The sequence below is a fragment of the Hemitrygon akajei genome, chromosome 7 (genome assembly GCF_048418815.1).
Source record: "Hemitrygon akajei chromosome 7, sHemAka1.3, whole genome shotgun sequence".
Lineage (NCBI taxonomy): Eukaryota > Metazoa > Chordata > Chondrichthyes > Myliobatiformes > Dasyatidae > Hemitrygon > Hemitrygon akajei.
In genome coordinates, this window is record NC_133130.1 from 21,915,013 (window position 1) to 21,930,499 (window position 15,487).

General features: G+C 39.8%; 1 protein-coding gene across 7 annotated transcripts in view; it reads left to right on the forward strand.

Annotated features, from left to right (window-relative positions):
• akt3a (v-akt murine thymoma viral oncogene homolog 3a) overlaps positions 1–15,487 on the forward strand; it is a 442,785-nt gene that overhangs the window by 165,370 nt on the left and 261,928 nt on the right. The window contains exon 1 of one of the 7 annotated variants that reach the window (XM_073050480.1): positions 11,366–11,457. The exons of the other annotated variants lie outside the window; for them this stretch is intronic. Coding sequence (XP_072906581.1) covers positions 11,415–11,457 — 43 coding nt within the window. The 5' untranslated portion in view covers positions 11,366–11,414. Of the gene's footprint in view, positions 1–11,365; positions 11,458–15,487 lie in introns of those variants that run through there. 7 annotated transcript variants of the gene reach the window in all.

A 15,487-nucleotide genomic window follows, 5' to 3' on the forward strand; every position in this document is an offset into this window, starting at 1 on the left:
AACTCTTGGTTTACTATAATATTTATATTATATATATTTACTATAATATATATAATAAAATATTTATTATATATAAATATATATAACTATATATATTTACGTAGTTACTAATAAAATAGTGATTTGTTAACAGCAAAACCAGATTCCAGGTGTGTTCTATTGCTGCTGATACTTTTACAGGATTGTGTGTACGTAACAGAAGAGAGAGCCTGTGGTATGTTGAATACTGGGTGAACGAGTAGTCTTTGGAACACTGCAAGTCTGTGTCTTTATTGATGCTTTGCTGAACACTTGAGTGCTTGGGGGGGGGGGACACCGATGCTTTTTTTTTGCTGGTGGGGTGGTCGTTGTCTTGCTGCTGCTTGTGCGTAGAAGGGGAGCTGAGTGGTGGGGCTTTGGGGTTCTAACATTTAACTGTCATTCTTTGGGGCACTCCTGTTTTCATGGATATTTGCAAAGAAAAATAATTTCAGGATGTATATTGTATACATTTAATGTACTCATTGAAACCTATTCGAGCCCTGCTACAATTGTCAAACATAATTTGTTGTTTCAAGTTTAGTTTGGAATTGCGATTTCACCTGTGAGATGGCTTTCTGGAAATCCTACTTGGACCTCTTGTAATTTTCTTGATCACCAGATTTTAATGCTTTTGATCTGGCCCTCAGCAGATTGTGGATCTCGTGTTTCATCCAGGACTTCTGGTTGGGAAAAGCTCTGAGTGATCTTGTGGAGGACATGCGCATCTACAGCTGTTTTAATAAAGTCCATGACAACCATGGTATATTCATTCAAATCACAGATATGTCCTTGAAAATGGTCTAGCCCACCAACTTGAAGCAATCCCATGGCTGCTCCTCTGCCTTCTGTGAGCACCACTTCATTGTCCTAATCTTTGAAGCTTTGCTGTTTGACCTCTGCCTGTATATAGATAGGTCAGCTAAGTAATGAGATTTACTGAAATACTGTTTGGGCATGAACTGGAGGCATTCCTTATCTTTGTGGAACAGTGGTCTCGTGGTCATAAAGGACCAAATGATTAAAAAAAATTGTTTTAGTGATGGGGTTGATAAGTTTTAGGTAAGAACTGTGCTATGGCATGCAAATGTTTGGGCAGTTTTGAGGAATCCTCTCTTTAAGCTTAGAGGGTAAATATGCAGGTTTAATGTCTTGTGGAATGGCAGGATTTTTAAAAGTATCTGAGTAATTCTTAAAAGTAATCTATAAGATTACTTCTTGGTGGGCTGCAATCATCATCGCTTGTTGGAGAGATTGCACAAGATTTAAAAGTAACTCGGAACCTTTTGGGACTTTCTGGTGGGCTACATTCATGATCTATTTGGCACTAAGCAAAAGTCAATTAAAAAGAAGTAAGGTGTCAGTGATAGGGCCATCGTTAGTGGTCAGGCTTGGGTTGTAACAAGTGGAGTTTCCAGTAAGTTTTAATTTTTTTCTATCTTTGTCAACTAGTACATAGCTAGTGTGGAGAGAATGAATCCAGGGTTAGTGAATGATCTTGTGGGATGGAGGGGAACTGATTGAGTCTGATGACCAGAAAGAAATGGAGAGCTTTGAGGCTTTCCTGGTGGGGGATGGAGATGTATAGGGACTGGACATCAATAGTAAAAATTTGATGATGGGGGCCAGAGAACCTGAAATCCTTGGAAAAAATCAAGAGTGTGTGAGGTGTCACAGATGTTGGTAGGAAGGGACTGAACGGGGGGGGGGGGGATAAAACAGAGTCGAGGTATGCAGATATGAATTTAGTGGGGCAGGAAGAAGCTGAAACAATGGGTCTACCTGGACAAGCAGGTTTGTGGAATTTGGATTAGGAGGTAGAAACAGGAGGTGCAGAGTCCGGGAATTTTGAGGTTGGTGGCGGTGGATGGAAGATCCCCAAAATCAGTAAAGTTGGTGATGGCATGGGAGACGATGGCCTGGTGTCCCTTAGTGGGGACCTATTTGAGGGGTAAGTAAGAAGAGGTGTCGTGAGAGTTGGCGTTGGGCCTCAGCAAGGTAGAGGTCAGTACGCTAGACTACTATAGCACCTCCCTTATCTGTGGGTTTGATGGGGAGGTTAGGATTGGTGCAGAGGGAATGGAGAGCCGAGCGTTTGGAAAGAGTGAGGTTGGAATAAAGAGAGGAGTGCTAAAGTCTAGACGGTTGATGTCCTGTTGGCAGTTGTCAATGAAAAGGTCCAGAGCAGGCTGAAGACCAGGGCGGGGTGTTCAGGAAGAGCAGGAGGTTGAAGATGGAAGAAGGGATCATCGGTGCAGGGTGGGGGAGGCCTTGCCAAAGAAATGGACTCGGAGATGGAAGCGGTGGAAGAAGAGTTCAATGTCATGGCAGGCGCGGAGCTCACTGAGGTGTGGGTGCAGGAGAACAAAAGTGAAGCCCTTACTGAGGACAGACCATTCTGTCTCGGGGAGGCAAGGTCAGAGGGATGGTGAAAACCCGATGTGGTTGAGAGCTGGGATCGGAGGGGGGAAAGGGGTTGGTAGTATCAGAGGGGAAGGGAGGTTTGGAGTGTTTAGGGATGGTGAGTTTAGAGAAAGATGGAGTCTCCGAAGGACCAAGAGCTGGCAGTGGGACCTGAGAGAGATAGGATTGCAAAGTGATAAGAAAGGGGTGACGTTGGTTCCAGCAGCAGCACATGAAGACATGACCTGAAGGTCAAGACTGGAGTTAGAGTTGAAGGTTGTACAATTGCAACTTTGGAAATGTCTGAGGTCGTTGGAAACTGCATTGATGGCAGTGGAGTCCAGGTTTTGAGTCTGCTCTGGATTGTTAGAGCCATTGAGGTCAGCAACAGAGATTGCGGTTTGGAGACATCTAGGCCTGGTGACATTGGAATCAGCAGGTTTTGTGGTCCTTATGGGTAGTTAATCTCTGGATTGCTGCCTATGCCATGTGCCAGCAAGAGTGTTTCAGATTTCTGGATCATTGGAATTTCTTCTGTTCAAAAAGAATGAGTTATACCTGAACTCAAGGGGGACCAATATCATTGTGGGCAGGCTTGCTGGAGCTGTTGGGTTGGGTTTAAACTAATTTGGCAGGGACATGGGAGCTAGAGTGAGGGGGCTGAGGTTGGGGGCAGTTGGTACACAAGTAGATGCAGTTTGTAGTGAGACTGAAGAAGGACAGGTAGATGACAGAACAAAATTGCAGTCAGTGGGATGAGTTGAAAAATCAACTCATGGCAAAATCAAAAAGGTCCATAAATGACTGACTATTGTATTCGAGTGCACATGTTATGGAGAATAAGGTAAATGATGTTGTTGCACAGTTTGAGATTGGAGGGTGTGATATGGCTGTAAGAAGATCATCATTGGAAGCTGAACACCCAAGGATATACCATGTTATCAAAAAGACAGACAGATAGGTGGATGTGGGGGACGACTGGGGGGGGGGGGGCTCTTGTTTTTTTTTAAAAAAATGAAATCACATTGTTAGAGGTGGCATAGGGTCTGACGATGTTGAATCCTTTAGGGTGGACTACACTGATGGGAGTTAAAGGCCCCTGCACAGTTGCCAGGATGTGGGGTACAAATTACAACAGGAGATAGAAAAGGCATGACAAAAGGGCAATGTTATGATATTCATAGTGGATTTCAGTGTGCAGTTAGATTGGGAAAATCATCTTGGTGCTAGATCCCAGGAAAGGGAATTTGTAGAATGCCCACGAGATGGCTTTTTCAAGCAGCTTGTAGTAGAGCCCACTACAGGATCAACTCAAATGTATTGTGTGTTGTGCAACAAACCTGTTTTGATTAGAGAGTTTAAGGTAAAGGAACCCTTAAAGGCCAGTGATCTTAATGTAATAAAATTCACACTGCAATTTGAGAAGCTAAAATCAGATGTATCAGTATTACAGTGAAGTAAAGGGAATTACAGAGGCAAGAGGAAGAGCTGGCCAGAATTGATTGGTAGAGTTCACTAGCAGAAATGATGGCAGAGCATCAATAGCTGGAATTTCTGAAGCCCAAAGAGAAGTAGTATTCTACGGTGCAGGATGATGCAACTGTGGTCGACAAGAGAAGTCAAAGCCAACATAAAAGCCAAAGTGAGGGCATATGATAGAGCAAAAAATTAGTGGGAAGTTAGAAGTTTGGGAACCTTATAGCAACAAACGGTAGGCAACTATAAAGAGCATAAGGAGAGAAAAGATGAAATATGAAAGTAGTCTAGTCAATAATATAAGATGATACAAATGGGTTTTTTAGATGTATGAAGAGTAAAAGAGGCAAGAGTGGATATTGGACCACCTAAAAGGATGGAGATTTTATAATGGGAGCAAAGAAATGGTGGACAAACTTAATATGTATTTTATGTTAGTCTTCACTGAGGAAGACACTTAGAATATGACTGAGATTTGAGAGTATTGGGGTGCCAAAGTGAGTGTAGTTGCTATTACTAAGGAGAAGGTGCTTTGTGTGCTGGAAGTTTTGAATGTAGATAAGTCACCTGGACTAGATGGGCTACACCCCAGGGTTCTGAAAATAGCAGCTGAAGAGTTTGTGAAGCCATTAGTAATGATCTTTCAAGAATCACTAGATTCTGGAATGGTTGTGGAGGTCTGGAAAATTGCAGATGTCACTTCACTTCAGAAAGGAGGCAGGCAGAAGAAAAGTAATTATAAGCCCTTTAACCCTGACTTCACTGGTTAGGCAGATGTTGGAGTCAATTATTAAGGATGAGGTTTCAGGGTATTTGGAGGCAAATGATAAAATAAGCTAAAGTCAGCTTGATTTCTTTGAGAGAAAATAACAGGCAGGATAGTTAAAGGAGAGTCAGTGGATGTGGTTTTCTTGTATTTTAAGAAGGCCTTTGACAAGGTACCACACATCAGGCTGCTTAACAAGTGAATAGTCCATGGTATTACAGGAAAGAAACTAACATGGATAGAATTGCTGAATGGCACGAGGCAAAAAGTGGAAATAAATAGGACCTTTTCTGGTTGGCCGCAGATGACTAGTGGTGTTTCGCTGGGGTCTATATTGGGACCACTTCCTTTCACCTTGTATGCCTTGTCTTCATTTGGTTGACAGAATTGATGGCTTTATGGCCAATTTTTTGAAGGATACAAAGATAGGTGGAGGGGCAGGTGGTGTTGAGGAAGCAGAGTGTCTGCAGAAGCACTTCAACTGGAAGAATGGGCTATTAAATGGCAGATGGAATGCAGTGTAGGGAAGTGTGTGGCTCTTTGGTAGAAGCAATAAAGACATAGACTATTTTGTAGACAGAGAAAATTCAAAAATCAGTGGTGCAAAGGACTTGGGAGTCATCATGCAGGATTCAGAGTTCATTTTCAATGTCATCTGTAAGGAGTCTATATGTCCTCCCTGTAAAATATGTGGGTTTTCTCCAGATGCTCTGGTCCCCCCCGGTCCAAAGATGTACCAGTATGATAATTGGTTATTATAAATTGTCCTGTGATTAGGCTAGGGTTAAATCACAGCTGGAAGAACCTGTATCCTTACAGGGTAGTAATCTCAGGATTGCTGCCTGTGCTACGTGCTAATGAGCAGAAGAATAGCGTGATCAGGCAAATTAACGTGTGGCTGAGAGACTGGTGTAGGGGGCAGGGCTTCAGATTCCTGGATCATTGGGGCCTCTTCTGAGGGAGGTATGACCTGTACAAAAAGGACGGGTTACACCTGATAGGGGTCCACTATCCGAGCAAGCATGTTTAATAGAGCTGTTAGGGAGGGTTTAAACTAATTTGGCAGGAGGATGGGAATCGGAGTGAGGGCTGAGGAAGGGGAAAACAGAAATAAATCAAAGATAGCAAGCAACAGAGATGATAGAAAGGACAGACAGGAGATGAAGGGTAACCATAGCCAGTAGGGTGAGCTACAGGGCAATAGAGACGTGGTGCAGTTAAAACAGAAAGCAGCAAATACTGGACTGAAAGTGTTATATTTGAATGCACGCAGCATAAAAAATGAAATGGACGATCTTGGAAATTCAGCTACAGATTGGTAAATATGACATTGTGGCCATTCCTGAAACTTGGCTGAAGGATGGCTATCATTGGGAGCTGAGTGTTCAACGATGTATGGTGTATCGGAAAGATAAGGTTAGTAGGTAAGGGGCTGGTGTGGCCCTGTGTATAAGAAATAATATTAAATCATTAGAAAGGAATGACATAAGATCAGAAATGCAACTCTATTGGTTGAGTTTAAAAAATGGCAAGGGTAAAAGGACCCTAATGGCAGTTGTATACAGGCCTCCAAACAACAGCCAGGACGTGGATTACAAATTACAGCAGGAGATCGAAAAGGCATATCAGAAGGGCAATATCATGATAATTGTTGGGAATTTTGACATGAAAGTGGTTGGGGAAACCAGGTCAGTACTGGACCGCGAGAGAGACTTTGTAGAACAGATTGTTGTTGAGCCCACTGGGGGATCAGCTGTGCTGGATTGGATGTTGCGCAATGATCTGGAGGTGATAAAAGAGCTTAAGGTTAAGGAACAGTTAGGGAACAGTGATCACAATATGATCAAGGTCACTTTGGAATTTGAGAAGAAGAAACTAAAATGCAATGTGTTGGTATTTCACTGGAATAAAGAAGGTAATTACAATGGCATGAGAGGGGAACTGGCCAATGTTGACTGGAAAGGGACACTAGCAGGAAGGACAGCAGTGCAGCAATGGCTGGAGTTTCTGCAAAAAATGAGGGATGTATAAGACCTGATATATTTCCAAATAAGAAATTTTCAAATGGAAGAAGGACACTGCCGTGGCTGACAAATGAAGTCAGAGCCAAAGTAAAAGCAAAAAAGAGGGCATACAAGGAAGCCAAAGCTAGTGGGAGGATAGAGGATTGGGAAGCTTTTAAAAACTTGCAGAAGGAAACTAAGAAGGTTATTAGAAAGGAAAAGATGAATTATGAAAGGAAGCTGGTGACTAATAGCAAAGAAGATGCTGAAAGCTTTTTTTAAAAGTATATAAAGGGTAAAAGAGAATTGAGGGTAGATATAGGACCAATAGAAAATGATGCTGAAAATTACAACTGAGATGGTGCTCAGCTTAATGGTCTGAGGATAGGTAAATTTCCTGGACCTGATGGAATGCACCCTTGGGTTCTGAAGGAAGTAGCTGAAGAGATTGTGGAGGCATTAACAATGATCTTTCAAGAATTGATAGATTCTGGCATTCTACCGGGTGACTGGAAAATTGCAAATCTTAATTTGCTATTTAAGAAGGGTGGGAGGCAGCAGAAAGGAAACTATAGACCTGTAAGCCTGACAGCAGTGGTTGGGAAGTTGTTGGAACTGATTCTTAGGGATGAGATTGCGACATACCTGGAGTCACATGACAAGATGGGCCAAAACCAGCATGGTTTCCTGCAAGGAAAATCTTGCCTGACTAACCTGCTGCAATTTTTTTGAGGAAATTACAAACAAGGTTGACAAGGAGATGATGGAGATGTGGTGTACTTGCTTTCTCAGAAGCTCTTTGACAAGGTGCCACACATGGGCTGCTTAGCAAGATAAGAGCCCGTGGAATTCCAGGGAAGTTACTTGCATGGGTGAAGCATTGGCTGATCAGCAGAAAACAGAATGGGAATAAAGGGGTCCTATTTTGGCTGGCTACTGGTTACTCATGGTGTTGGGACTGCTGTTTTTTATGATGTATGTCAATGATTTGGGCGATAGGATTAATGGATTTATGGCTAAATTTGTGGATGATACAAAGCTAGATGGAGGAGAGGGTAGTGTTGAGGAAACAGAGAGCCTGCACAGAGACTTAGATAGTTTAGGGGAATGGGCAAAGAAGTGGGAAATGAAATATGTTGGAAAGTGCATGGTTATGCACTTTGGTGGAAGAAATAAATGGGCAGACTATTATTTAGATGGGGAGAGAATTCAAAATGGAGAGATGCAAAGGGACTTGGGAGTCCTTGTGCAGGATACCCTAAAGGTTAGCCTCCAGGTTGAGTTGGTGGTGAAGAAGGCGAATGCATTGTTGGAATTCATTTCTAGAGGTATAGAATTTAAGAGAAGGGATGTGATTTTGAGGCTTTGTAAGGGACTCGTGAGACCACACATGGAGTGTTGTGTGCAATTTTGGGCTCCTTATTTTAGAAAGGATGTACTTGACATTGGAGAGGTTTCAGAGGAGATTCACGAGAATGATTCTAGGAGTGAAAGGGTTACAGTATGAACAATATCTGGCAGCTTTTGGGCTGTATTCCTTGGAATTCAGGAGAATGCAGGGGGCTTTCATAGAAACATTCCGAATGTTAAAAGGCCTGAAGAGGGCACAACTTCAGGATTGAAGGACGTCCATTTAGAACAGGGATACGGAGAAATTACTTACAGTCAGAGGGTGGTAAATCTGTGGAATTTGTTGCCTTGAGCGGCTGTGGAGGCCAAGTCGTTGGGTGTTTTTAAGGCAGAGATAGCCAGGGCATCAAAGGCTATGGGGAGAAGGCAGGGGAGTGGGGATGACTTGGAAGAATTGGATCAGCCCATGATTTGAATGGCAGGGCAGACTCGATGGGCCAAATGACCTATTTCTGCTCCTATATCTTATGGTCTTAAATAAATAAGCACACAATGAACTTGCAGGTTGAGTCAGTGGTAAGGAAGGCAAATGCAATGTTAGCATTCATTTCAAGGGGGATGAGAATATAAAAGCAAGAATGTAATGCAAAGACTTTATAAGGCATTGGTCAGACTGCACAAGAGGTAATGTGAGCAGTTTTGGGCCCCTTATCTAAGTGTTGTAATGGAGAGGGTCTAGAGGAAGTTCATGTGAATGATACCAGGAATATGGAAGGCTTAATGTATGAGAAGCATTCAAAGACTCTGGCTGGGTCTGTACTCGCTGGAGGTGGGAAGAATGGGGGGGGGGGAGGAGGTGGTCTCATTGAAACCTGTCGAATATTGAGAGGCCTAGATGGAGATGATGTGGAGAGGATATTTCCTATAGTGGGGGAGTCTACAACCGGAGGGCACAAACTCAGAACAGAAGTTGTTCCAGTTAGAACAGAGATGAAGAGGGATTCCTTTAGCCAGAGTGGTCAATCGGTGTAATTCAGTGCTACAGACAGCTGTGGAGTTCACGTCATTGGGTCTATTTAAGGTGGTGGTTGATAGGTTATAGCATGAAAGGTTGCAGTGAGATGGCAGTAGAATGGAGTTAAGAGGGATAATAAATCAACTATGATGGAATGGTGGAGCTGCCTCTGTGGACTGAATGGCCTAATTCTGCTTCTGTGTTTTATGGTCTAAGATAAGAACGGATGCTTGCAATTAGTCTGCCTCAGAAGCCCAAATGTAATTCACAATAAACTGTAATTCCATTGAACTGTAATGACAAACAAGCCCAGAAATGCTTTTGCACGTCATAAGTGGAGCAATAGAAAGGATGCAAGGAAGTTGAGAATTGGGGAATACAAGATGTGCAGAAACAATCTTGGAAGGACTTCCATTTTTTTCTCTTGTGCCCCCCCCCCCCCCATTGAATTAGATTGCCTTTATATTCCAGTCCATGAAGTTAGTGATTTTGTGGTGGAGTATGATTGTTTATGACATCCTGCAATATCACTTGGGTGCCTGATTTTAAGCTAGATTTGTACCACATTATTTCATTTAGCATCATGTTTGTGCTACAGTGATTTATTGTGTAGATCAGGGTGGTATTCACATTAATTTTCATGGCAGTTACCTTGGGTAACATTATGTGTAGTGTGCATACAGTATTTATTAACAGCCACTTTATCATGTTAATGTCAATGAAACAAGGTACTCAACTGTTGAAAACACCTTCCTGTTTTGCCATGTGACTGATGCACACAGGTTCAATACCCCATGCTTTTTCTGTGCATGAGAATTTATTATTCATCCACTATTCAGAATGAATTAATTGGATTTTGCAGCCCACTTAACTTGTTTGATTGTACTTTTTGTGTAAGGTATGGAATCCATTTTGAATCATAGGCATTTCATCTGAAAGTTCAAAGTAATTTTATTATCAAGATACTTTATAAAGCCATATACAATCCTGAGATTCACAGTAAATATAAGAAATGTGATAGACTCAGTGAAAGATCACACCCAACAGGACAAAGAACTAACGTATAAAAGGCAAATATACAAATTTTTAAAAAAACAGTAAATATTGAGAACATGAGATCATGAGGATAACACCTTCAATAATTTAGAATAGCTCAGTATTACATGAGAGTGTAAACCTCATTTTAGAGCTCTGTTCTGGGGACAATGGATTGAACTGTTGGATGATGCAAGTGCTGTTACCAAGTTGAGCAGGTGGGCTCTTTATTTACAGACAGCTGAGCAAACCTGTGTGAAGGTACCATATTTATTTTTGACCAGGAGTATCTCAGTGGAAGATCAATTAACATTGATTTTTTAAATTGTTTGTTTTTGTCACTTGAGCAGGGAGCATAACTTTTAATTTGTGGTCAGTTAGCCTAGTGGAATTATGGAGCTCGATGGAATACGAAACTTTAAATATACTTGAAATAAACCTTACATTGGCCTTTTCCATCCTTTTCACAGCTGTTAGTCTCCTGTAATCATTCTTTAGCTGGATAAACAGATCACAGACTAAGTCAGTGTTCAGTGAAAGATTGAGGATATCAGGGAGTTAATATTAATACTTTTAGTACTTTCCATTGTTTGATTATAAATTGTAACAAATAAAGCTTGTATACAACACTTGATTAAGACTGATGAAAGCTACTTAGTAAAATAAATGAGCAATATTTTCTCCAATAACTGCTACAAAAAGTGGTTGAAATCTTGATCTTTGAAAATAAAATTTTGATATTTTAAATGTTTGCTTTTTTCCCTCGAGTGTACAGAAATGTTATCAGGGGTTATGCATATTTTGTTTTGCAGTTAACGTCTGTCCAGTTGTTGTACATACAAAACAAGCTGTCATACTTTTTAATTGCTTCATAAGATGCAGACAAGCCCCTTTTTGGGGTCTTTGTTAGGGAGGAGCTTTTGAAGTATCTGGTTGTTTGCAGCTGTGTTGTGGCTTTGGTTGTTTAACATTTTGCCGTTTTTTTTAAACAAACCCCTGACAGAAGGGAGTTTGTGTTTTCAGCAGACCGGCTTCATACCAAAGTGGTTTAAGCAGCTGTATTGTGGACGAACAACAAAGAGTTTATTATTGTGTCTGTGACGCAAGGAGCAGGCAATTCTGCGGTGAGGCATTGCTGCTGTTGATGTCGATTGTTGACTTGCCATCTGCCAGATAGGAAGAATAAAAAAAATGACAGCTCCAGCAGGGTGTTCAAGAGCTTATTCGAGAGACGCATAAACATGTGCAGATGTCAAACAACATACTCACAAGGTTCAAAATGCTCTATAGTGGTCTTGTCTTCTGGCAATATATAATCTCTTTTATTCAAAAAAATTGTTGTATTTCAATGTTACAGCTTTTTTGTATTGAATATCAACTATTGCTTAAAGGTACTGTGATTATTAAAATTACAAATTCCAATTTTTAATATACTTAAGAATGTATTGGGTCTCTTTACAAGGATAATGGTCTTTACAATTTGTGGTGCTGCTTCATCATTTTTTATTTTGTAATTTTGTGGTTAATGTAGAAATTATTTGCCTAATGATTTGGCATTTTTTTTTTACAAAGGATTCTTTAGATTCCTTAAAAAATTTCAATAGGCAATGTGCACGGGGCAAGAATGGCAGATTTGTGGATTTGTGCATTTCCATTCTCAAGTAATCTTGGAATACTGCAGGTTTGGTCCTATTTTTGTTCCTGATGTCAGTGAACTACAAAAAAAACCTTGTAAAATGTGAACTTTGTTTCAAACTGAAAGCACAGTTATCTGGCATTGAGGGTCCCTATGGTGAACTTTTATGTATAATCAAAACAAACAGCTGTAATATTATCACCTGTTTGGAATTATTTTTCAAGGAAGACTGAATACAAGTACAGATGTTCATGTACATCAGGAATATCTAGTTTTTGATTTTAAGTTGTCAAACTAAAATATTACCTCAAATTTGTCATTGTTATATAATGTACTGTCAAAGCCACAGTCTAGTATTTTAAAAGGTGCTATTTTAGTTTTGCAGTGACAGTACCATACAGCCAAACTATTAATTATATTCACTGTTTCATTTATTACCTGAAAGCTTTTTTAAGAAGAAAACATCCAAAAAGAATCTTGGCAAATCTGTAGTTACCAGCCAAAGGCTTGATGCTAATTTGGAATGCATCCTGTGGTAAAAGGTGCTTTCATCCTCGTGAATGAATGGATATAATTTTGCGAGATCACCATCACTTACCTCTCTCTCTTTTTTGCATTCAGAGTAGACGGTTGATTTCTATAGGCTTTTATACAGATCCCCACAGACAAAATGCATAGAAGTCCTTGTATTTATCTAAATAAAATCAATGTCCATTATCCTGACAATCAAATTGTAGACTTCCTATTTCATGTGTCTGCTCTGTATTCATATTTGCTCTGTGGAGTGTGGTTGATGAAAGAAAACAAATGAATTGTACCATATTTCTGTTGTGAAAACGTATTTTTCCCTATGCCCAGTGCAAGCCATGTGACTTTCTAAAATTTTGATCTGACTTAGTTTCCATTTCTGATTGACTTTTTACCAATCCTCCTCAATTTTAAGTATGTTGCAAGAGGGATTGGAGTGGAAGCACTTAATATTACTATTGCTTGAAAAGACGAGTTGTGGTCCAGTCAACTTTTGAGAAAATGATTGGAAGAAATTCTGAGGGCCATTATACATGATTTGTTTAGATAAGTGAAGATTCATTAAGGACAATAATAAGAGTTAAAGTAAAATTTTATTTTTAAGATTAAAAGAGTTGATATTGTTTACATGAATTATAATGTGGTAAATGATGTTTAATTCAAAATTTGCTCATTGGCGGGAAATCGTGGGTAAAAGTGATTTAGTTCATGGGTCACTAAATGGCTCTGGGTTTTGTGTAGTGCTAGGTCACTTGCATTTTCAGTGGCTTTTGAATAAAGGAGCTATGATTCAAGATGATATAAAAATTGACTTTGTTGACAGCGAGGAAACGCATTAATTTTTATGGATGAGTCCCTATCAATGGACTCGTCTGTTTGGCAACAAAAAGATAAATGGGATTCAGTCAGAAGAATGAAATTGTAAGTTTAAGGTAGACATAGAAAGGGAAAACAGTGGTCCAAGTTTAAGGAAAGAGTGCTTATTTACAGATCCTCAATGGTAGTAGGACAAGTAGTTAGGTTTGTTCCAGTGCATTAGCAGTATTTCACTAGCTAATAAAATGTAGATCCAGAGAGGGTAATTTTCAAAGCATATTAAGCTGTAACAGAGTATGAAAAAGGATCTAATGCTTTCCTGGCGTATGTAATGAATAAACTCTTCTCAGGCTTCAAGCTGGGTACAGGTATTGATAATAACTGACGTTTCAGTGACAAACTCTGTCATTGTCTTCAGAGATGATGCCTGGGCATGTCTGGTCTGGTGGTATTTATACCCCTATATTCCTTCCCTCCTGATTGGTTAGTGCTCATCCGATCAGGTTTCCACTCTCCCATCTTGAATTCCAGTCCGTACTTGGACCATGATGTTGAAGATGGCAGAGTTTGCCATTGAAATGTGAGAAGCTTGAGAAGAGTTTATTTGTCCTAACAAAACATATTAGCTGGGCCCTAGGTAATGAACATTTCTGGCTACTACATTACAGGATATGACAATACCACATAGAATTGTACGTGAATTTTGAGAATGTTGCTATTGCTGCATGTTGAGGAAGGAACGAGTTGGGTATTACATTAAAACTTGGAACCAGATGTAGATCACAACTAATGTATAGCTTGGCTCCATTTATCTACTTCAGGTCAGTGTATCTCTGGTACCATTGTGCACTCCACTACCAATTTAATTGACAAACTCAATAGCATTCTGACTGATGTGGGGTCACTACTGTTTCTTCATGTCACTGCAGTATCTCCTATGTCTTGAGTTTTAAATTTGTAATTCCTGCTTCTGGTCTTCCCTCTTTCAGCCCAACACCCTTCCTTCCCTACACCCTTGCACCCACCACCACCACCAGAGAAGATGCATAACTACTGTCAAATCAATTGTATTAGCAACAACATGAGAGGTTTGTCTGTTATTTTTGTTATTGTTCCTAGTAGTTATAAAACAAAATTCGAGTTGTTTTTTCCCTCCACTGAATTGAGCTTGGTAGCAGTTTGCTTAAATATTAATGATGGCAAAAAAAAAGGCTGTGTTATCTCAGTTAGATTAACTTGGAGGTCTGGTAGAAACTTGCACCAACTAGAAGACTCCCAGCTGCAGGCTTTTTAACACCATGTTTGAATCCCAGAGTCTCATTTAGCACAGAGTCATGCTCAAACTAACAATAACCACAGGGTTCAGGAACTGAATCACTGAGTACCATATGTCCCTTCCATTTGGGGCACTGAATGCATCCCAGTTATTTTATTTGTGCCATCAAGCAAGTTACTAAAAAAAATTAGTAATGCTTATTGAACTCGTATTTCAACTTGATCTTTCAGCATGTGTATTTAATAATAAATGATTAATAGAAATTTGCTTTATGTATTGGCTTTTAGGAAAATATTTCTCAAGTTTGTCTGGGTTTTCATTGTCTGGCATAGTTTAATCTTGGAAGGCAACACCCCTCTGATTTGCAGGCCATGTAGCATATTCCATCAGTAGCCAAGAGAGAGAGCTATTGGACAACTGCTCCCATCCTGATACAAAGATATTTTGAAGTCAGCCACAAAGGGCTGAGTTAAAGTGACTCAACCAAGACTTCAAAGATTTTATTTCTATTTTTCTTGTGTGCAAGTTCATTACAATGGTCATAACTATCTTGGCAGCAGCTAACCACTTAGACCAACTAATTATAGAAATTGTATTGCACTCTTTTAAATTCAGGACTTTTAAAATAATATGACAGAAACATTGGAAAATAAAAGTAGTTGTAAGCCACTTGAACTTTCAGTCTTGCTCTTCTATTCAAGATCATCGCGGTGGGTGCTATACATTGTTATTATATTGTTTATTCTCTATTCTCTTTGACCTGTCTTTAAAAAAAATGCAATAACTCCAATAATCTGTTATCTATCTGATTTGGAAATCCCAATGGTTCAGTATTTGACTCACTAGGTAATGTATACCTGGTTTCATCCCCTCACCCCCGCCAGATCCCAGTTTCCTGCCTTTTCTTAAAATTGCCAGTTTACACAAATAAATTATAATATTGTATAGCTTTTAAGTAAATTTAAAATGTGTTGAGATAAAGTAATCAAGGGATGTACAGAAACAGTTATATTTGAATGGGCAACATATTCTTGAGCATAAAATATTTTTTTTCTGCATCATTGCCTATTGAATATTGTTCAAATTACACATTATATCCGTTTATTAGATTAATATGGTGTGTTTCTGTTTCAGTTTCTTTGCTTTCTATTGATATCCAGAATTA